The sequence below is a fragment of the Salmo salar genome, chromosome 14 (assembly GCF_965601325.2).
Source record: "Salmo salar chromosome 14, fSalSal1, whole genome shotgun sequence".
Classification (NCBI taxonomy): Eukaryota; Metazoa; Chordata; class Actinopteri; order Salmoniformes; family Salmonidae; genus Salmo; species Salmo salar.
The window spans coordinates 47214397-47237873 of record NC_138304.1 but is presented as its reverse complement, the minus strand read 5'-3'; the positions used below and the strand labels follow the sequence as shown (position 1 = coordinate 47237873).

The 23477-nt window shown below is 43.1% G+C and overlaps 1 protein-coding gene across 20 annotated transcripts in view; it reads right to left on the bottom strand.

Annotated features, from left to right (window-relative positions):
• Positions 1-6116: 6116 nt before the first annotated feature.
• Positions 6117-23477, bottom strand: part of LOC106569622 (ran-binding protein 3) — a 33026-nt gene continuing 15665 nt past the window's right edge. For all 20 annotated transcript variants that reach the window (XM_045694453.2, XM_014141176.3, XM_045694455.2 and 17 more), the window contains 4 exons: positions 16807-16927; positions 10766-10908; positions 9116-9296; positions 6117-6593 (listed from right to left, as the gene is read on the bottom strand). In XM_045694453.2, the coding sequence (XP_045550409.1) occupies positions 6550-6593; positions 9116-9296; positions 10766-10908; positions 16807-16927 (489 nt within the window). In that variant the 3' untranslated portion in view covers positions 6117-6549. The remainder of the gene's footprint in view (positions 6594-9115; positions 9297-10765; positions 10909-16806; positions 16928-23477) is intronic.

The following is a 23477-nucleotide window of genomic DNA, read 5'->3' as shown; positions in this document are numbered from 1 at the left end:
ACTGTCCCACAAAATTGCTAAACATAGCAAGCCATTCGCCTAGGGCGAATTCATTAAATAATGTTTAATTGACTCTGCAGCAATACTTTGCCCCGACAAGAAAGAGCTGTTTGAAAATGTTTCCCTGTCAAGACGAACAGTGACGGCGTGTTGAGGACATTGCAGAGAATATGGAACAACAGTTGAAAGACAAGGTAAAGGATTTCACCCATTTCTCCATGGCCCTGGATGAGAGCAGTGATGCACGTGACAAGGCGCAGTTGTTGATATTCTTACGAGGCATAACCCCAGAACCCCAGACTGAAATTACAGAGGAGCTTGCTTCAGTGCAGGCAATGAAGAGCACAACCACAGGGAAATCTTTATTGGAGGAGGTTAATAAGTGTGTGACAAAGCTGGGACTGAGTTTTAAAAAGTTATCCAGTGTGACCACTGATGGGTGCCTAAACTTGACAGGAAAAAACGTTGGCCTTTTGAAAAGGATACAAGATCAAGTAGCTGAGCGGAACCCAGATCAGAATTTTTGCATTATTATTATTTTGCATTGCATTATTCATCAGGAGGTGCTCTGTAAATGTGTTCTGAAAATGATCCATGTTGTGGATACAGTCACTAAAGGGGTAATCTTCATAAGAGCAGAATCTTTAAACCACAGGCAGTTTGTCTCACTGTTGGAAGAGACAGAGTCGGGTCATGCAGATCTCCCCTACCACACAAACGTGAGATGGCTGAGTTTGGGGAAGGTGTTTAAAAGGGTGTGGGACCTGAAGTCGGAGATCAGAGTTTTTGCAAATTAAAGGAAAATATGTGGATTTCCCTCAACTGCAAGATAAAGAATGGTTGGCTGATTTTGCCTTCACCGTAGCCCTCATGAAGGAACTGAATTCCAAACTACAAGGGAAGAGCCTTTTTGCACATCAGATGTACAGCCTTGTCAAAGGAAAATTACTCCTCCTGACCCGCCAAGTAGAAGCCAACAATCTCACCCACCTTCCCACACTACTAGTCTGTTCCCTATCAGATCACCAGTGGAAGAAGTATACTTCGCTGCTGTGTGCTTTTAACGGTGAGTTTTCTTGTCGTTTTGAGGATTTCAATGTGTTGGAAAATGACATGCTGTTGGTTTCATCTCATTTCACCTTCAATGTGGATAACGCTCCCACTGACCTGCAACTTGAGTTTATCGATCTTCAGTCTGATGCAGTGATTGGAGAACTATTCAAAACAATGTCACTGACGAGGTTCTACGCATCTCTCGATGAACAAAACGTTCCAAAGATTAGGAGTCATGCTCAGAAGATGTTTGTACATGTAACCGATGTGAAATGGCTAGCTAGTTAGCGGTGGTGCGCGCTAATAGCGTTTCAATCAGTGACGTCACTCGCTCTGAGACCTTGAAGTAGTTGTTCCCCTTGCTCTGCAAGGGCCACGGCTTTTGTGGAGCGATGGGTAACGATGCTTCGTGGGTGACTGTTGTTGATGTGTGCAGAGGGTTCCTAGTTCGAGCCCAGGTAGGAGCAAGGAGAGGGACGGAAGCTATACTGTTACATACAGTTTGGGTCAACCTATAAATGTGAACAGACATTTTCAGTGATGAAATATAACAAGTCAAGGCACAGATCATCTCTTATTGACTCTCACCTCTCAGCAATCCTGCGCATAGCGACGTCAGAAACTATACATGACTTCACTGCTCTAGTCAATTCCCATCAGAGACTTCACTCCGCACACTGAGTAGTTTAAATGTAATGTTGAGCTCTTTGTTTTTTATGCATACCCGTTAACAAGAGTTCTGTCCGTGGTGCTGAATGCACAGTATACAGTGGGGGGAAAAAGTATTTAGTCAGCCACCAATTGTGCAAGTTCTCCCACTTAAAAAGATAAGAGAGGCCTGTAATTTTCATCATAGGTACACGTCAACAATGACAGACAAAATGAGAAGAAAAATCCTGAAAATCACATTGTAGGATTTTTAATGAATTTATTTGCAAATTATGGTGGAAAATAAGTATTTGGTCAATAACAAAAGTGTATCTCAATACTTTGTTATATACCCTTTGTTGGCAATGACACAGGTCAAACGTTTTCTGTAAGTCTTCACAAGGTTTTCACACACTGTTGCTGGTATTTTGGCCCATTCCTCCATGCAGATCTCCTCTAGAGCAGTGATGTTTTGGGGCTGTCGCTGGGCAACACGGACTTTCAACTCCCTCCAAAGATTTTCTATGGGGTTGAGATCTGGAGACTGGCTAGGCCACTCCAGGACCTTGAAATGCTTCTTACGAAGCCACTCCTTCGTTGCCCGGGCGGTGTGTTTGGGATCATTGTCATGCTGAAAGACCCAGCCACGTTTCATCTTCAATGCCCTTGCTGATGGAAGGAGGTTTTCACTCAAAATCTCACGATACATGGCCCCATTCATTCTTTCCTTTACACGGATCAGTCGTCCTGGTCCCTTTGCAGAAAAACAGCCCCAAAGCATGATGTTTCCACCCCCATGCTTCACAGTAGGTATGGTGTTCTTTGGATGCAACTCAGCATTCTTTGTCCTCCAAACACGACGAGTTGAGTTTTTACCAAAAAGTTATATTTTGGTTTCATCTGACCATATGACATTCTCCCAATCCTCTTCTGGATCATCCAAATGCTCTCTAGCAAACTTCAGACGGGCCTGAAAATGTACTGGCTTAAGCAGGGGGACACGTCTGGCACTGCAGGATTTGAGTCCCTGGTGGCGTAGTGTATTACTGATGGTAGGCTTTGTTACTTTGGTCCCAGCTCTCTGCAGGTCATTCACTAGGTCCCCCCGTGTGGTTCTGGGATTTTTGCTCACCGTTCTTGTGATCGTTTTGACCCCACGGGGTGAGATCTTGCGTGGAGCCCCAGATCGAGGGAGATTATCAGTGGTCTTGTATGTCTTCCATTTCCTAATAATTGCTCCCACAGTTGATTTCTTCAAACCAAGCTGCTTACCTATTGCAGATTCAGTCTTCCCAGCCTGGTGCAGGTCTACAATTTTGTTTCTGGTGTCCTTTGACAGCTCTTTGGTCTTGGCCATAGTGGAGTTTGGAGTGTGACTGTTTGAGGTTGTGGACAGGTGTCTTTTATACTGATAACAAGTTCAAACAGGTGCCATTAATACAGGTAACGAGTGGAGGACAGAGGAGCCTCTTAAAGAAGAAGTTACAGGTCTGTGAGAGCCAGAAATCTTGCTTGTTTGTAGGTGACCAAATACTTATTTTCCACCATAATTTGCAAATAAATTCATTAAAAATCCTACGTGATTTTCTGGATTTTCTTTCTCATTTTGTCTGTCATAGTTGACGTGTACCTATGATGAAAATTACAGGCCTCTCTCATGTTTTTAAGTGGGAGAACTTGCACAATTGGTGGCTGACTAAATACTTTTTTCCCCCACTGTACTTTTCCCTGTGTAGTTCATTGCCTGTTTAATAATGAAAATACCTACCAAAAGGAGAACATGGATGTGGTTTATTTCTGTGCATGATAAAAAAATAAAATAAATAGCATATCTGGATGTGATTTACAGTAGATATATCTGTCAACACAGTCATACACATGATGTATAATCCTGTAATATGATTCTGGACCACGATGGCAAAAATATATTATAATGTGGCCCTCCATGGAAAATAATTGCCCAGGCCTGCTCTATATGGAGGGCTACTAGCAAACCAGCACTACTGTTTTGGTGAGTACTTATCTCTACACATTGACATTTATTATGAAATAAAAGATGCCAAAAAACAAACTGTTTGGGCTTTTAGATTGTTATTCTTTATAAGAATGTATTTATTTAACCTTTAACAAGGCAAGTCAGTTAAGAACAAATTGTTATTTACAATGACGGCCTACAGTTTAAAGGAATACGATTATTTTAGAGCAATGTGACTTAACACTATTTCACAATATTTTCTTGAAAAAATATATGGCTTAACCATTCACTATCAATCACTTCTATAGTTAAGGCACAAGGGGTTGTGGTACATGGCTAATATACCACGGCTAAGGGCTGTTCTTAAACACAACGCATCGTGGAGTGCCTGGATACAGCCCTTAGCCGTGGTATATTGACAAATATACCACAAACCCCCGAGGTGCCTTATTGCTATTATAAACTGGTTATCAACGTAATTAGAGCGGTAAAAACTTTGTTTGTCATACGCGTGGTATACAGTCTGATACACCACGGCTGAATCAGGGAGCCTAGTGGTTAGTGTTGGACTAGTTACTGAAAGGTTGCAAGATCAAATCCCCGAGCTGAGAAGGTAAAAATCTGTCGTTCTGCCCCTGAACAAGGCAGTTAACCCACTGTTCCTAGGCTGTCATTGAAAATAAGTTTGTTCTTAACTGACTTGCCAAGTTAAATAAAGGTGTAAAAAAAAAATTTATAAAAAAATCAGCATTCAGGGGTCCAACAACCCAGTTTATAATTCAGATTAAATCATTTGGTGTGAGGAACACATAAAAGGGATTAATGCAGAGAAGCAAATTGACCATAAATATTTGATTGTCATTATGGAGACAACTACTGGATAAATGTACAAACTCCTCTCTTGCTGCTGGAACAAAAATGTGGGCTAGTTTTCAGGTCTTGTGGGTGGGTTTTGAGTGGTCATTGTGCTAGAAATTTTAGCTCGACCTGGCAACACTGGCTATCACATAACATACTGTGAACCCATTATGTCACTAAAAAGGTTTCAGTTTGAAGTAAACGTTTAACAGAAACTTGTCAAATTAAATGGAAACTTCTCAAGCTTCCTTCCCACTGCCCATTGTGAATGAATGAGTGTCATTTCTTTTGTAGGTACATTAATCTGCTGTCCCTATTTCAGCTCTTTGCCATATGGGAGAAAGTGTTTGATGAAGATTCCATAAGTCAGTCCAAAATGTTTTATTTTGTAAAGAGAGGAGTTGAGAACGATTACTAAAGAATAATATATTCAACGGAGTAGCTGTGGATCGCTAACTAAAGGATAATTAATATATTCAACGGTGTGGTTGCGGATCCTCCTTTCTCAGGATCTGCTTCTGTGCATATTCTCTGCTCTAGTCGTAGAGAACACACCTATTCAGACAAATGGTGCTTGTTTAATAAAGTTAAGATTAAAAGATGAATCAATGTCTGCAAGATCATTTAATGATATTCTAAATAACAGAGCATAGTAGAACGTCATCCGCACACACAGACGCTTCGGGATCTTTGGATCCCAGAAAAGTATTCTGCAGCCACGGCCTATATTCAAATGTACATGACATTCAAGGGTAGTACGGTTGTTTGAATTAACTCCCATTTTTGTCCCCCCCAGACAAAATAAATCTTCATTCCAGTTGATTTTTTTTTCTCTCCAAATGAATTGAAAATGGATAAAATGTTTATATAATATCAAACAACAAATAATACTGTATCAACACAATATAAAACTCTCAAATGTCAGAAATGAAAACCATGACATACAAAATGTAGATAGATTGAGTTACTTTCTTGAGATACATAACAGGGTCAATGACTAGATGATACAAAGTCCTCAATTTTAGAGACATTTTCCAGGTGAATCCTTGGTTTTGTCCCAACTCTCCTTTCCTCCAAAAAGTGTGCACTTCTCTCCACTGATTTGAATGGAAATGTGGTTAAAACGATGGACGCCACCAATCCAATGCTTTTAGATGTGTGGGAAGTATCGTATCTCACTGGGCTTCGGTCGAACCTGCTCAGACTGAACGAGTACACACTTTCAGGAGAAAAGAGATATTATTGGTACATACTCCGTTGGTTATCCTTGGAGCATTAACCCACAAGAGTTGTATTTGTTTTAGTCATTTATTTACTAAATAGGAAATAAGAAACTGCTATCATTTGAAGACTGAGTGATGCGGACTAGACGTAGACATTAGAAACACAGTGCATATTAGGTGTTGTTAGATAACTCATGAAATTGATGATCACAAATAAATGACATATCCGGAAACTATTCGACATGTGAGAGCTGGATGGATGGGGATGGTGAGCCCGATGAAGGAGCAGTCAAATGACTGACCATAAGACAGATCGGTACACGGTGACAGCCATGAGTTCCTCTGGAGCAGGGGCTGGTCGGGTGGGTCCAAGACGTGTGGGTGAGTAGAAAGGTCCCATAGTAGAAACTGCATTCTTAAAACATTTGTCATACCTTAAAATGTCAGAGAGGAAAACACCCTCACACTCATCAATATGATGAGAAGCCAAGTCACAAACATCCCCCAAAAAGCTGTGGTTTCTTATTGCAGCTGAGAAGAAAAAAAAAATAACTCCAGATGTTTACTTTTTTTGAATGCAAAGGAAAAAAATGAACTGCACGAGTTAGGGTGAGACACTCCAGCACAGTTTTTTTAAATTTTTAATCCTGGGGCTAGAATTCTAAATATCCAAAAGTACTGGTCTGAAGGACCCATGTTGGTCAAGGTGGGGTGTCCGTGGGGATGCCTGCAGTAAAATGCCCCTTAAACAGCAGCAGTATCCTGACAGGCAGTCCTTTAGGGTGACTAATGCTATGTGTTCCCAGCAGCCTGGGTCTCCCCTCCCTCGGAGTTACCTGCAGGACAGAACACTGTTAACATAATACAGTCAAGGGTTTGCCCTATATGCATTTATCAGTGGCACACAGGAATCATTTTCTGGATGGTAAATTGTTTTCAGCATAAACTTAAAAAGGACTAAAACCAGATATTAAGAATGTAGAAAATAGAATGGAGCAATATTATTTTATATATCTTTTTTTAAATAAGATCTTTGAGATCTAGCAATCACCAAAATAAAAACTACAGTCAGGGAGAATCTGAAATTCCAAAAATGTCATGAGTCCCCATTGATTTTGTTATGTTTGAGTCATTTAGATAGCATAAGAACAAGGCATAAGCCATGGCAAAATGTGTAGAATTGCAGGAAATTGGTTTTGAAACAGCAAAATTGCAGAGCAGCCGAACAGCGACTGGACAAACTAGAATTGTAGGCTTGGGCGGTATCCAGATTTTCATAACTTTATACCGGCACTGAACACAAGGAGCTCTATTTTCAAACCCCACTGATCCTCTGTAATCCGAAGGTTAGCAATGCTAACAAGTACATGTAAAAGCCCATAGAAAATGCTAAATAAATGCTAATGAGCGCAGTGCGAACATTTTATACAGTCTCTGAACATAAAGTATTTGTAGAACAGACATCCCAGCTAGTAAAGTTATACAAGTAACTGAAAAATGCTACTCACAGTTTGCTGCATGCACAAAACAAATATTAGACAGCAAGGCTCTTGATCCAAGAGGGGATTCTCTGCTGTTACCAAGCAAAGCTTGATTTTGAATGTAGCTAGCTAGGTAGCTAACTGGCTACTAAATTAGCAAAGCAACTGCAGAGCATTTAGCACATTTGACAGTTAATAGGAATAAAATACATTAGTTGTGAATTCCATACTGTAACTACATCACCTGGCATGTGCTGTACTGCAAAACACTCAGTGACTCAAGGCTCCGGTATCTCGTCGCCGTGTGCAGGTAAACAAACATCACGTGACTAGGGACTACCAGTAAGCTTCATAATGAAAAATGATGTGTTGAAAAATGAAGAACAGGGAATCTATTGGACAAATTCAGGTAAGTCCCTTCCAGTTTCATTCCGTTTGCTACGTTTTAAGATTTTTTTTTGCAACAGATGGGCGATTGAATACACCCCCAGGGCTCTCCCTAGTATTCTCTGACAAGGTGGTGCTGATGTAGGCCTTGGGTTGGGCAGGTCCAGAACGGGACAGTTAACTTCCCCCTCAGGAAGTTGGAGCATTTAGATTTTTTTTATATATATTTTTTTTTACCAGTAAATGCCATTTCCTGAAACCTAGAGTCATAAATTATATCAAACAATGTAGCTAACACAGAAGTCTTGTGTTTTATCCTAAATGAAATAGAGGTGGTCTCAATGACACTTTCAAATGTTTCTAGGTTAAATTTAGGAGTAATGATTTTCCTAATGAATAGGTGTCTATGTGGATAGTCTAGTGAAAATGTAAACTGACTTCTTTAATTTTGTTTGGGGAGAAAATTCGGAATTATTAAATTACTGGATGTAGTCTAGTTTACTGTAGTCTAAGTGGGAATATGAAACAAGTGAACTAGGCCTATAGGAGCTTGTTGCAGATCTCCATCCCTGACATAATCCATCAAGTTAGGTCTGACTACTAGGCTACCTAGTATTCAACATGCCTTGTTGTCATTGGTGAACTGACTATTATCACTATTTAGCAGCCTACAGATCAAGAACTGTTTAATTAACATAGGCCTACTAATCGTTAACAGTCCAACATAGCGTTACGTTAACGACGGTATTGGCAGAAAAACTCTCTCTGCCTTGTCCGTTTCCATCCACGCAGCGACGCGAACTACCGCAGCATCACACACACGTTTCCTTGCTCGTCAATGCGCTCCCGCCAACTACCGTTGCGGAGAGCAAAGCATGCGCGGGCAAGAAAGTGTTATTTTAGTTGACTAAACGCTGTAGCTATTTACCTTCGTCGTAATGACGCCTTAGCTAAGGAGACAATTAAAAAAGTGGTTGTGCGCCTGACTTAGATACAATTTTGGAAAATGTATTTGGCAAACAGTTTGCCATTTTACTTACCCTCCCCTCCCCCCCACACACATCATTGATGTCAACAAACAGAGAGCTGCCATCCAGCTGTAGGGAGGAAACCATGACTACGGGGGGCAGGGCAGGGAGCTGCCATCCAGCTGGAGGTAAGAAACCAGTCCTCCGATTGGCTCAGCTCCAACTTCAGATGGTTGAGTCAAACACCAGAATGTGCCAACTAGAAGCCTATTTTAATGGTAGTTTTTTGTACGAGCGTGCTTTGATCTCAAATTGTGTGCATGGTACGCAGAACGCGTGTAGGTTGGCAGGTCTGATGACTGGACACACTAGTAATAGTGACTGGAGAGATATGGGTAGACATACTGACTAAAAGTACACAAGTACCACAAAAGGCAGTTGAAGAACCTTGAAGTCTCACAAAAAGTGATTGAATGACACACCCACCCACTAATACCACTAGAGAGGTAGCTAGGTACAGACCTGCTGCTGAGTTGTTGACCTGGTCTTCCTCATCGCTGTCCCCCTCAGAGTGGGGCAGGTCAGCCTCAGGGACGCAGTCTGTAGCCGGGGCCTCATGGGGCTCCTGGTCCGCACGGCTCTTCAGGGCCAGGATACGATGGTGCAGCGCTGCAGCAAGCTGACCTGTGTCCTTAGAACTGGCCTGGAAACCAACAAATTAAAATACCATTTATTTTATAAAGCCCTTTTTTACATTAGCAGTCATCACAAAGTGCTTTACTGATTACCCAGCCTAAAACCCCAAAGAGTGAGCAACGCAGAAGAACAGTGGCTAGGAACTTCCTAGAAAAAGGCAGGAACCTAGGAAGAAACCTAGAGAGGAACCTGGCTCTGAGGGGTCCTCTTCCGGCTGTGCCGGGTGGAGATTTAAGGCCAGATCCATGAGGATCCACAAAGACAAGAGATAAACACCATCTCGACAGACACCATTGTTCCCCTCTATATGCATTTAGCAGTGACGCAGTTCTATTCTTCAATTGTTTTATTTACCTTTTCCCAGATGGTAAAAAGTTTTCAGTGTAAACTTAAATGACTAAAACCAGATATAAAAGTATGTAGAAAAGATAATGTAGCAAGATCATCTTTGAGATCTAACAAGCGCTGAAATAAAAACTAGACAGTCAGGGAGAATGTCATGGCATGGGGGGGTGGGGCTCCCATTGATTTTGTTATGTTTGAGTCACTCAGACACCGCAGCGTAAGAACACAGCATAAGCCATGGCAAAATGTGTAGAATTGCAGGAAATTTGCTGTAAAAACAGCAATATCGTCTCGGCAGCCAATAGGGCCTCAAACTGCATCATTGGCCACGCCCATTACAAAGGATGGCGCCGTATGCGTGATGCAGACTAGGGGATGGCGCCGTATGCCTGATGCAGACTAGGGGATGGCGCCGTATGCCTGATGCAGACTAGGGGATGGTGCCGTATGCCTGATGCAGACTAGGGGATGGTGCCGTATGCCTGATGCAGACTAGGGGATGGTGCCGTATGCCTGATGCAGACTAGGGGATGGTGCCGTATGCCAGATGCAGACTAGGGGATGGTGCCGTATGCCTGATGCAGACTAGGGGATGGTGCCGTATGCCTGATGCAGACTAGGGGATGGTGCCGTATGCCTGATGCAGACTAGGGGATGGTGCCGTATGCCTGATGCAGACTAGGGGATGGTGCCGTATGCCTGATGCAGACTAGGGGATGGTGCCGTATGCGTGATGCAGACTAGGGGATGGTGCCGTATGCCTGATGCAGACTAGGGGATGGTGCCGTATGCCTGATGCAGACTAGGGGATGGTGCCGTATGCCTGATGCAGACTAGGGGATGGTGCCGTATGCGTGATGCAGACTAGGGGATGGTGCCGTATGCCTGATGCAGACTAGGGGATGGTGCCGTATGCCTGATGCAGACTAGGGGATGGTGCCGTATGCCTGATGCAGACTAGGGGATGGTGCCGTATGCGTGATGCAGACTAGGGGATGGTGCCGTATGCCTGATGCAGACTAGGGGATGGTGCCGTATGCCTGATGCAGACTAGGGGATGGTGCCGTATGCCTGATGCAGACTAGGGGATGGTGCCGTATGCCTGATGCAGACTAGGGGATGGTACTGTACCGATATTAGGAACACTTTGACCCCCTGGTCCTCTGTGTCCATGGCAGTGACGCGGACACTCTTCTCGCTGGCCTTGTCCACCTGCATCTGGGGCCACAGCTTGGTGTTCAGGATCAACCTTAAGCTGCCCTGGGTCCGCATCACTGGGGAACACACACGCACACACACACACACACACACACGGTAGTTACAGACAGATCACTGGACAACACGGATATATTTTATTTATATTTCACCTTTATTTTACCAGGTAGGCAAGTTGAGAACAAGTTCTCATTTACAATTGCGACCTGGCCAAGATAAAGCAAAGCAGTTTGACACAAACAACACAGAGTTACACATGGAGTAAAACAAACCTACTGTCAATAATATAGTAGAAAAATAAGTGTATATACAAAGTGAGCAAATGAGGTGAGATAAGGGAGGTAAAGGAAAGAAAGGCCACGGTGGCGAAGTAAATACAATATAGCAAGTAAAACACTGGAATGGTAGATTTGCAGTGGAAGAAAGTGCAAAGTAGAAATATAAATAATGGGGTGCAAAGGAGCAAAATAAATACAGTAGGGGAAGAGGTAGTTGTTTGGGCTAAATTATAGATGGGCTATGTACAGGTGCAGTAATCTGTTAGCTGCTCTGACAGCTGGTGCTTAAAGCTAGTGAGGGAGATAAGTGTTTCCAGTTGTAGAGATTTTTGTAGTTCGTTCCAGTCATTGGCAGCAGAGAACTGGAAGGAGAGGCAGCCGAAGGAGGAATTGGCTTTGGGGGTGACCAGAGAGATATACCTACTGGAGCGCGTGCTAAAGGTGGGTGCTGCTATGGTGACCAGCGAGCTGAGATAAGGGCGAACTTTACCTCGCAGGGTCTTGTAGATGACCTGGAGCCAGTGGGTTTGGCGACGAGTATGAAGCGAGGGCCAGCCAACGAGAACGTACAGGTCGCAGTGGTGGGTAATATATGGGGCTTTGGTGACAGAACGGTGATAGACTGCATCCAATTTGTTGAGTAGGGTATTGGAGGCTATTTTGTAAATGATGTCGCCGAAGTCGAGGATCGGTAGGATGGTCAGTTTTACGAGGGTATGTTTGGCAGCATGAGTGAAAAATGCTTTGTTGCGAAATAGGAAGCCAATTCTAGATTTAACTTTGGCTTGGAGATGTTTGATGTGAGTCTGGAAGGAGTTTACAGTCTAACCAGACACCTAGGTATTTATAGTTGTCCACATATTCTAAGTCAGAACCGTCCAGAGTAGTGATGCTGGACGGGCGGGCAGGTGCAGGCAGCGTTCGGTTGAAGAGCATGCATTTAGTTTTACTTGCATTTAAGAGCAGTTGGAGGCCACGGAAGGAGAGTTGTATGGCATTGAAGCTCATCTGGAGGCTAGTTAACACAGTGTCCAAAGAAGGGCCAGAAGTATACAGAATGGTGTCGTCTGCGTAGAGGTGGATCAGAAACTCACGGACAACAGGCCCTCCGATTTGACACACTGAACTCTGAGAAGTAGTTGGTGAACCAGGCGAGGCAATCATTTGAGAAAGCAAGGCTATTGAGTCTGCCAATGAGGATGTGGTGATTGACAGAGTCGAAAGTCTTGGCCAGGTCAATGAATACGGCTGCACAGTATTGTTTCTTATCGATGGCGGTTAAGAGGACCTTGAGCGTGGCTGAGGTGCACCCATGACCAGTTCTTAAACCAGATTGCATAGCGGAGAAGGTGCGGTGGGATTCGAAATGGTCAGTAATCTATTTGTTGACTTGGCTTTCAAAAGGCAGGGTAGGATAGATTTTGGTCTGTAGCAGTTGGGTCAAGAGTGTCCCCCCCTTTGAAGAGGGGGATGACCGCAGATGCTTTCCAATCTTTGGGAATCTCAGACGACATGAAAGAGGTTGAACAGGCTAGTAATAGGGGTTGCAACAATTTCGGCAGATTGGTCCAGATTGTCTAGCCCGGCTGATTTGTAGGGGTCCAGATTTTGCAGCTCTTTCAGAACATCAGCTGACTGGATTTGGGAGAAGGAGAAATGGGGAAGGCTTGGGCAAGTTGCTGTGGGGGGTGCAGTGCTGTTGACCGGGGTAGGGGTAGCCAGGTGGAAAGCATGGCATGCCGTAGAAAAATGCTTATTGAAATTCTCAATTATAGTGGATTTATCGGTGGTGACAGTTTCCTATCCTCATTGCAGGGGGCAGCTGGGAGGAGGTGCTCTTATTCTCCAAGGACTTTACAGTGTTCCAGAACTTTTTTGAGTTTGTGTTGCAGGAAGTATATTTATGCTTGAAAAAGTTAGCCTTTACTTTTCTAACTGCCTGTGTATATTGGTTTCTAACTTCCCTGAAAAGTTGCATATCACGGGGGCTGTTCGATGCTAATGCAGAACGCCACAGGATGTTTTTGTGTTGGTTAAGGGCAGTCAGGTCTGGAGAGAACCAAGGGCTATATTTGTTCCTGGTTATACATTTCTTGAATGGGACATGCTTATTTAAGATGGTGAGGAAGGCATTTTTTTAAAATAACCAGGCATCCTCTACTGACGGGATGAGGTCAATATCATTCCAGGATACCCAGGCCAGGTCGATTAGAAAGGCCTGCTCGCTGAAGTGTTTCAGGGAGCGTTTGACAGTGATGAGTGGAGGTCATTTGACCGCTGACCCATTACGGATGCAGGCAATGAGGCAGTGATCGCTGAGATCTTGGTTGAAAACAGCAGAGGTGTATTTAGAGGGCAAGTTGGTTAGGATGATATCTATGAGGGTGCCCGTGTTTACGGCTTTGGGGTGGTACCTGGTAGGTTCATTGATGATTTGTGTGAGATTGAGGGCATCAAGCTTAGATTGTAGGGTGGCTGGGGTGTTAAGCATGTCCCAGTTTAGGTCACCTAGTTACAGCCAGATCACTGGAGAACAGATATATACAGGGTAGTTACAGCCAGATCACTGGGGAACACAGTGTGGAAGACATCTTTGTGGGCAATACGCAGCCAGGTCTCAGGGTAGTAATTTGGTGGTCTGTTGATATCCCTCTAGTGGTGGGGGGGTCTGTTTTTGGCAAAGTGGGTGGGGTTATATCCTGCCTGGTTGGCCCTGTCTGGGGGTATCGTCAGGACAGGGCCACAGTGTCCACCGACCCACTGTCTCAGTATCTATGCTGCAATAGTCTGTGCCGGGGGGCTAGGGTCTGTCTGTTATATCTGGTGTCCTGTGTGATCCCTCTAATTCTTTCCCTCTCTCCCAGAGGACTTGAGCCCAAGGATCATGCCTCAGCACTACCTGGCCTGATGACTCTTTGCTCTCCCCAGTCCACCTGGTCGTGCTGCTGCTCCAGTTTCAACTGTTCTGCCTGCGGCTATGGAACCCTGACCTGTTCACTGAACGTGCTACCTTGTCCCAGACCTACTGTTTTCGACTCCCTCTCTACCGCACCTGCTGTCTCGACCTCTGAATGCTTGGCTATGAAAAGCCAACTGTCATTTACTCCTGAGGTACTGATCTGTTGCACCCTCTACAACCACTGTGATTATTATTTGACCCTGCTGGTCATCTATGAATGTTTGTTCTTCAAGATGTTCAATCTGGCCTTTAAATTGGCAATGTACTCTTTTAATCTCCACCCGGCACAGCCAGAAGAAGACTGGCCACCCCTCAGAGCCTGGTTCCTCTCTAGGTTTCTTCCTAGGTTCCTGCCTTTCTAGGGAGTTTTTCCTAGCCACCACGCTTCTACATCTGCATTGCTTGCCGTTTGGGGTTTTAGGCTGGGTTTCTGTACAGCACTTTGTGACATCTGCTGATTTAAAAAGGGCTTCATAAATACATTTGATTGATTGATATATAGACGGGGTAATTAGACAGATCACTGAGGAACACGTATACAGTGCATTCGGGAAGTATTCAGACCCCTTGACTTTTTCCACATTTCATTACAGGCTGTCTTCTGTATACCACCCCTACCTTGTCACAACACAACTGATTTGCTCAAACGCATTAAGGAAAGAAATTCCAAAAATTAACTTTTAACAAGGCACACCTGTTAATTGAAAATCACTCCAGGTGACTACCTCATGAAGCTGGTTGAGAGAATGTCAAGAGTGTACAAACCTGTCATCAAGGCAAAGGGTGGCTACTTTGAAGAATCTCAAATATATTTTGATTTGTTTAACCAGTTGGGGCTAGGGGACAGTATTTGCACGGCCGGATAAAAAAACGTACCCGATTTAAACTGGTTACTACTCTTGCCCAGAAACGAGAATATGCATATAATTAGTAGATTTGTATAGAAAACACTCTAAAGTTTCTAAAACTGTTTGAATGGTGTCTGTGAGTAAAACAGAACTCATATGGCAGGCCAAAACCTGAGAAGATTCCATACAGGAAGTGCCCTGTCTGACAATTTGTTCTCCTTCTGTGGCATCTCTATCGAAAATACAGCATCTCTGCTGTAACGTGACATTTTCTAAGGCTTCCATTGGCTCTCAGAAGGCGCCAGAAAGTGGAATGACGTCTCTCCAGTCTCTGGGCGAAAAACAGCAGGAGATTTTGTGAGTGGTCAGGCTGAGAACAGTGACACTGGAGATGCGCGTTCATGTGAATTCTCAATTTTTTTCTTTCAGCCTTTGAATGAATACAACGTCGCCCGGTTGGAATATTATTAATTTTATGCTATTTTACGAGAAAAATAGCATAAAAATTGATTTTAAACAGCGTTTGACATGCTTCGAAGTACGGTAATGGAATATTTCGAAATTTGTTGTCACGAAATGCGCTCGCGCGTCACCCTTCGGATACTGACCTGAACGCATGAACATAACGGAGGTATTTCAATATAACTATGGATTATTTGGAACCAAAACGACATTTGTTGTTGAAGTAGAAGTCCTGGGAGTGCATTCTGATGAAGAACAGCAAAGGTAATCCAATTTTTCTTATAGTAAATCTGAGTTTGGTGAGGGCCAAACTTGGTGGGTGTCAAATTAGCTAGCCGTGATGGCTGGGCTATGTACTCAGAATATTGCAAAATGTGCTTTCACCGAAAAGCTATTTTAAAATCTGACACCGCGATTGCATAAAGGAGTTCTGTATCTATAATTCTTAAAATAATTGTTATGTATTTTGTGAACGTTAATCGTGAGTAATTTAGTAAATTCACCAGAAGTTTGCGGTGGGTATGCTAGTTCTGAACATCACATGCTAATGTAAAAAGCTGTTTTTTTTATATAAATATGAACTTCATTGAACAAAACATGCATGTATTGTATAACATAATGTCCTAAGAGTGTCATCTGATGAAGATCATCAAAGGTTAGTGCTGCATTTAGCTGTGGTTTTGGTTTTTGTGACATATATGCTTGCTTTGAAAATGGCTGTGTGATTATTTTTGGCAGGGTACTCTGACATAATCTAAAGTTTTCCTTTCGCTGTAAAGCCTTTTTGAAATCGGACAATGTGGTTAGATTAACGAGAGTCTTGTCTTTAAAATGGTGTAAAATAGTCATACGTTTGAGAAATTGAAGTTATAGCATTTGAGGTATTTGTATTTCGCGCCACGCGATTCCACTGGCTGTTGACTAGTTGCCCAGGGAGGTTAACAATTTTTTGGTTACTACATGATTCCATGTATGTTATTTCATAGTTTGTCTTCAATATTATTTTACAATGAACAAATTAATAAAAAATAAATAAAAACCCTAGAATGAGTAGGTGTGTCCAAACTTTTGACCGGTACTGTATGTAAATGAGGTATTTATGCATTTCATTTTCAAGCATTTCTAAAAACATGTTTTCACTTTGTCATTATGGCGTGTAGATGGGTGAGAAAAATAATACATTCAATCCATTTTGAATTCAGGCTGTAACAACAAAATGTGGAATAAGTCATGGGGTTATGATTACTTTCGGAAGGCATTGTATTCCTTCAAACCTTTTTGGAATGTTCAATCCCAAAAACCATGATGACTGTGTTAGGTTCTTAGGAAGACATTGTGAGTTATCCTATAAGTTACTGAGACAAACAAACATCCATTAATGTGTACAGGTTTGTGTGTTTGTGTACCTACCTAGGCGTGACTGTAATGATCCGTCATCTGTGGATGCCATGTCATTAAGCCTGAGCAGCCCTCGACCTCGCTCTATCCACGACTGGGCCGTCATGTCAAACACAAACAACTTGCACTGGACCTGAGGGAGAGACAACAAAACAACAAACCAATTTCAATAGAAAGTTTGCAAAAATAGATAAGATTCTGCAACCATGGAGAGGTAAATACTTGTCTATTTATGGGAAAATCACATTGATTAACTCTTTGGCCCTATCACTGTTTAATTCATTAGTAATAGCGCTGCCTACCCCAGACGACTCCTTTTTTAAATCATATGAGAAAAAAATATTTCATTTTATTTGGAATGCTAAGCCAGAGAAAATTAAAATGTGCTTATTTATCCAGGCTGCATCACATCTGTCTGTGATTGGGAGTCCCATAGTGTGGTGCACAATTGGCCCAGCGTCACCCGGGTTTGGCTGTCATTGTAAAATAGAATTTGTTCTTAACTGACTTGCCTAGTTAAAAATATATATATTATATAAAATATGAGTTTAGGGGGCTAAAATTATAAAACATTAAAAGCTTTAAACCTCTCACTAAAAGCTTCACTCATACATAATTTATACTGTCCCGTGTGGCTCAGTTGGTAGAGCATGGTGTTTGCAACGCCAAGGTTGTGGGTTCGATTCCCACGGGGGACCAGTACGAAGAAAAAAATGTATGAAATGTATGCATTCACTACTGTAAGTCGCTCTGGATAAGAGCGTCTGCTAAGTGACTAAAATGTAATGTAAATGTACTTAAATCCAAAATGGTTCTCCAGTAGATTATTAAGAAAGGATCATCCTTTGTTCAAAAATGGCCTTTTTACCTTCATACAGATTACAACTTCTCATTTCCCACTAATTGAAAATGAAATTTTGTTTAAAGTATCACCTTTTCTTAAACAAGCCATACAAAGCTGCTTACAATTTCATCCTCCAGAAAATATTACAACAAATGTTATGGTTAAACTCAAATATAGTGATTTCTTAATTTTTTTTAAAAACAAAAATACATATTTTTTATTATATTTACTAATGATATTATGAAGTGTTGGATTCAACATTTTGAACATTGAGATATTAAAAGACATGATTGATCAGACGCATAGTATATAAAGGAGTGAGATCTGTAGAAAGAGAGTGGCTGTGGAATGTGCTGGGTGGATGGGAGATCACAGGATTGCTATAGGGGAAGAAGATGGACATCTGTGCATTAGGCGAAGGAGGGGTTGAAGTCAGGTGGTCAGGTCAGATCCCCTGAAGGGAGTAATAAGGGTTTACTATCCTCTTCATGTGGAACCATAAGATGTAAGGATTGGAGAGAAGGAGGAGTGTCTTAAGTGGGATATATATACCTGTAATGTTTGGCGGTCTGAATTACAGCTTTAAAAAGACCCTTTGGGCAGAATTAAACTAATTAAACTTGGTTAAGCTTCTCTAATGTCTGGGAGTTATTTACTCTCAAAAATAAGAACCTAACAATAGAAACAGTGGAGCTATGTCACATATGCAGCTATAGAAAATATATGGGAATATCTGTTCAATATAAACTAGCAACCAACTGATTGCAGCATTACCACAAACATGGAGGAGGCAAGTGGAAAAGGGAGAAGGTAGAGAACTTGTTTGCCTGCCATATATTAAAATATACTAATTGGCTGAAAGGAATTGGCATAAATAGAATATACCAGTTTCATTTGAGGACAAAAATGTGGACAGCTGCGTCATACAGGTTGCAAAATAAATGGCAAGAGATTTTTGATGTACCAATTTCATGGCACATGGTTTACAAACTGGTACAAAAGTTTTTCAATTTAAATTATACACAATTCTTGCCACCAACAGAATGAGATAGATAGATATATATAAACTCAGCAAAAAAAGAAACGTCCTCACTGTCAACTGCTGTTTATTTTCAGCAAACTTAACATATGTTCATACAAATATTTACACAACTAGATTCAACAACTGAGACATGAACTGAACAAGTGCCACAGACATGTGACTAACATAAATGTTATGTCTCCCTGAACAAGGGGGGGGGGGGGGGGGGTCAAAAATCTAAAGTCAGTATCTGGTGTGGCCACCAGCTGCATTAAGTACTGCAGTGCATCTCCTCCTCATGGACTGCACCAGATTTGCCAGTTCTTGCTGTGAGATGTTAACCCACTCTTCCATCAAGGCACCTGCAAGTTCCCGGATATTTCTGGGGGGAATGGCCCTAGCCCTCACCCTCCAATCCAACAGGTCCCAGACGTGCTCAATGGAATTGAGATCCAGGCTCTTCGATGGCCATGGCAGAACACTGACATTCCTGTGTTGCAGGAAATCATGCACAGAACGAGTAGTATGGCTGGTGGCACTGTCATGCTGGAGGGTCATGTCAGGATGAGCCTGCAGGAAGGGTACCACATGAGGGAGGAGATGTCTTCCCTGTAACGCGCAGCGTTGCGATTGCCTGCAATGACAACAAGCTCAGTCCGATGTTGCTGTGACACGACACCCCAGACCATGACGGACTCTCCACCTCCAAATCGATCCTGCTCCAGAGTACAGGCCTCGGTGTAACGCACATTCCTTCGACGATAAACGCAAATCCGACCATCACCCCTGGTGAGACAAAACCACAACTCGTCAGTGAAGAGCACTTTTTGCCAGTCCTGTCTGGTCCAGTGACGGTGGGTTTGTGCCCATAGGCGACGTTGTTGCCGGTGATGTCTGGTGAGGACCTGCCTTACAACAGGCCTATAAGCCCTCAGTCCAGCCTCTCAGCCTATTGCGGACAGTCTGAGCACGATGGAGGGATTGTTCGTTCCTGGTGTAACTCGGGCAGTTGTTGCCATCCTGTACCTGTCCAGCAGGTGTGATGTTCGGATGTACCGATCCTGTGCAGGTGTTGTTACACGTGGTCTGCCACTGCGAGGACGATCAGCTGTCCGTTCTGTCTCCCTGTAGCGCCGTCTTAGGCATCTCTCAGTACGGACATTGCAATTTATTACCCTGGCTACATCTGCAGTCCTCATGCCTCCTTGTAGCATGCCTAAGGCACGTTCACGCAGATGAGCAGGGACCCTGGACATCTTTCTTTTGGTGTTTTTCAGAGTCAGTAGAAAGGCCTCCTTAGTGTCCTAAGTGTTCATAACTGTGACCTTAAATTCCAAACGTCTGTAAGCTGTTATTGTCTCAACGACTGTTCCACAGGTGCATGTTCATTAATTGTTTATGGTTCATTGAACAAGCATGGGAAACAGTGTTTAGACCCTTTACAATGAAGATATTTGGATTTTTACGAATTATCTTTGAAAGACAGGGTCCTGAAAAAGGGACGTTTATTTTCTTGCTGAGATATATATATATATACTGCTCAAAAAAATAAAAGGAACACTTAAACACAATGCAACTCCAAGTAAATCACACTTCTGTGAAATCAAACTGTCCACTTAGGAAGCAACAATGATTGACAATACATTTCACATGCTGTTGTGCAAATGGAATAGACAACAGGTGGAAATTATAGGCAATTAGCAAGACACCCCCAATAAAGGAGTGGTTTTGCAGGTGGGGACCACAGACCACTTCTCAGTTCCTATGCTTCCTGGCTGATGTTTTGGTCACTTTTGAATGCTGGCGGTGCTTTCACTCTAGTGGTAGCATGAGACGGAGTCTACAACCCACACAAGTGGCTCAGGTAGTGCAGCTCATCCAGGATGGCACATCAATGCGAGCTGTGGCAAGAAGGTTTGCTGTGTCTGTCAGCGTAGTGTCCAGAGCATGGAGGCGCTACCAGGAGACAGGCCAGTACATCAGGAGACGTGGAGGAGGCCGTAGGAGGGCAACAACCCAGCAGCAGGACCGCTACCTCTGCCTTTGTGCAAGGAGGAGCAGGAGAAGCACTGCCAGAGCCCTGCAAAATTACCTCCAGCAGGCCACAAATGTGCATGTGTCTGCTCAAACGGTCAGAAACAGACTCCATGAAGGTGGTATGAGGGCCCGACATCCACAGGTGGGGGTTGTGCTTACAGCCCAACACCGTGCAGGACGTTTGGCATTTGCCAGAGAACACCAAGATTGGCAAATTCGCCACTGGCGCCCTGTGCTCTTCACAGATGAAAGCAGTTTCACACTGAGCACGTGACAGACGTGAGAGTCTGGAGACGCCGTGGAGAACGTTCTGCTACCTGCAACATCCTCCAGCATGACCGGTTTGGCGGTGGGTCAGTCATGGTGTGGGGTGGCATTTCTTTGAGGGGCCGCACAGCCCTCCATGTGCTCGCCAGAGGTAGCCTGACTGCCATTAGGTACCGAGATAAGATCCTCAGACCCCTTGTGAGACCATATGCTGGTGCGGTTTGCCCTGGGTTCCTCCTAATGCAAGACAATGCTAGACCTCATGTGGCTGGAGTGTGTCAGCAGTTCCTGCAAGAGGAAGGCATTGATGCTATGGATTGGCCCGCCCATTCCCCAGACCTGAATCCAATTGAGCACATCTGGGACATCATGTCTCGCTCCATCCACCAACGCCACGTTGCACCACAGACTGTCCAGGAGTTGGCGGATGCTTTAGTCCAGGTCTGGGAGGAGATCCCTCAGGAGACCATCCGCCACCTCATCAGGAGCATGCCCAGGCGTTGTAGGGAGGTCATACAGGCACGTGGAGGCCACACACACTACTGAGCCTCATTTTGACTTGTTTTAAGGACATTACATCAAAGTTGGATCAGCCTGTAGTGTGGTTTTCCACTTTAATTTTGAGTGTGACTCCAAATCCAGACCTCCATGGGTTGATAAATTGGATTTCCATTGATTATTTTTGTGTGATTTTGTTGTCAGCACATTCAACTATGTAAAGAAAAAAGTATTTAATAACATTTTCTTTCATTCAGATCTAGGATGTGTTATTTTAGTGTTCCCTTTATTTTTTTGAGCAGTATATATATATATATAGATTTTGCTGCGAAGAGACAGAATCATTTGGTCATTTATTCTGGTATTGCCCCTATATAGCTTGTTTCTGGTCACATGTTCAGAAATGGTAAAAAAAATCATAAATAAAAAAATAATCGCTTAAAATGAACCTTACAAATAGCCGTTTTGGGCGATTTGGAAAGCCATAGTCAATAAATAATATAATACTCGTACAAAAGGTTCAGCTTTAGCTCACAATCTGTGGATACTATACGATTAGAAAGGTTCAAAATGTTTGTAAAACCTCACAAAAAATATATATATATATGGCACATGGAAACCAAACGAGGGTGGTCTATGGTGATAGGTGGGATGGGATGAGAGCCTGGGATTAAAGAAGTTGTGTTTGGTAATGTATTATTGTTGTGATTGCTTTATATAAAAAGTACCATGTATGTAAAATGTATCTGTAGCAGAAAAGCTGTAATTTAAAAAAAAGATTTTGTCCTCAAAAGAGGGCTTGCTGATTGTGTGTGTGTGTGTGTGTGGAGACACATTACTGGTCGGCGGGGTGTATGTGTCTCAGAGTGTGAGTACCGCTCTAGATCAGCTCCTCCCTGTCCATCTAATACATTATCCTAGATCAGCTCCTCCCTGTCCATCTAATACATTATCCTAGACCAGCTCCTCCTTGTCCATCTAATACATTATCCTAGACCACCTCCTCCCTATCCATCTAATACGTTATCCTAGACCAGCTCCTCCCTATCCATCTAATACGTTATCCTAGACCACCTCCTCCCTATCCATCTAATACGTTATCCTAGACCAGCTCCTCCCTGTCCATCTAATCTAATACGTTATCCTAGATATCAGCTCCTCCCTGTCCACCTAATCTAATACATTCTTCTAGATCAGCTCCTCCCTGTCCATCTAATCTAATACGTTATCCTAGACCAGCTCCTCCTTGTCCATCTAATACATTATCCTAGACCACCTCCTCCCTATCCATCTAATACGTTATCCTAGACCAGCTCCTCCCTGTCCATCTAATCTAATACATTATCCTAGATATCAGCTCCTCCCTGTCCACCTAATCTAATACATTCTCCTAGACCACCTCCTCCCTATCCATCTAATACGTTATCCTAGACCAGCTCCTCCCTGTCCATGTAATCTAATACACTATCCTAGACCAGCTCCTCCCCGTCCATCTAATCTAATACGTTATCCTAGACCAGCTCCTCCCTGTCCATCTAATCTAATACGTTATCCTAGATCAGCTCCTTCCTGTCCATGTAATCTAATACGTTATCCTAGACCAGCTCCTCCCTGTCCAGCTAATACATTATCCTAGACCACCTCCTCCCTATCCATCTAATACGTTATCCTAGACCACCTCCTCCCTATCCATCTAATACGTTATCCTAGACCAGCTCCTCCCTGTCCATGTAATCTAATACACTATCCTAGACCAGCTCCTCCCCGTCCATCTAATCTAATACGTTATCCTAGACCAGCTCCTTCCTGTCCATCTAATCTAATACGTTATCCTAGATATCAGCTCCTCCCTGTCCACCTAATCTAATACATTCTCCTAGATCAGCTCCTTCCTGTCCATGTAATCTAATACACTATCCTAGACGAGCTCCTCCCTGTCCAGCTAATACATTATCCTAGACGAGCTCCTCCCTGTCCATGTAATCTAATACATTATCCTAGATCAGCTCCTCCCTG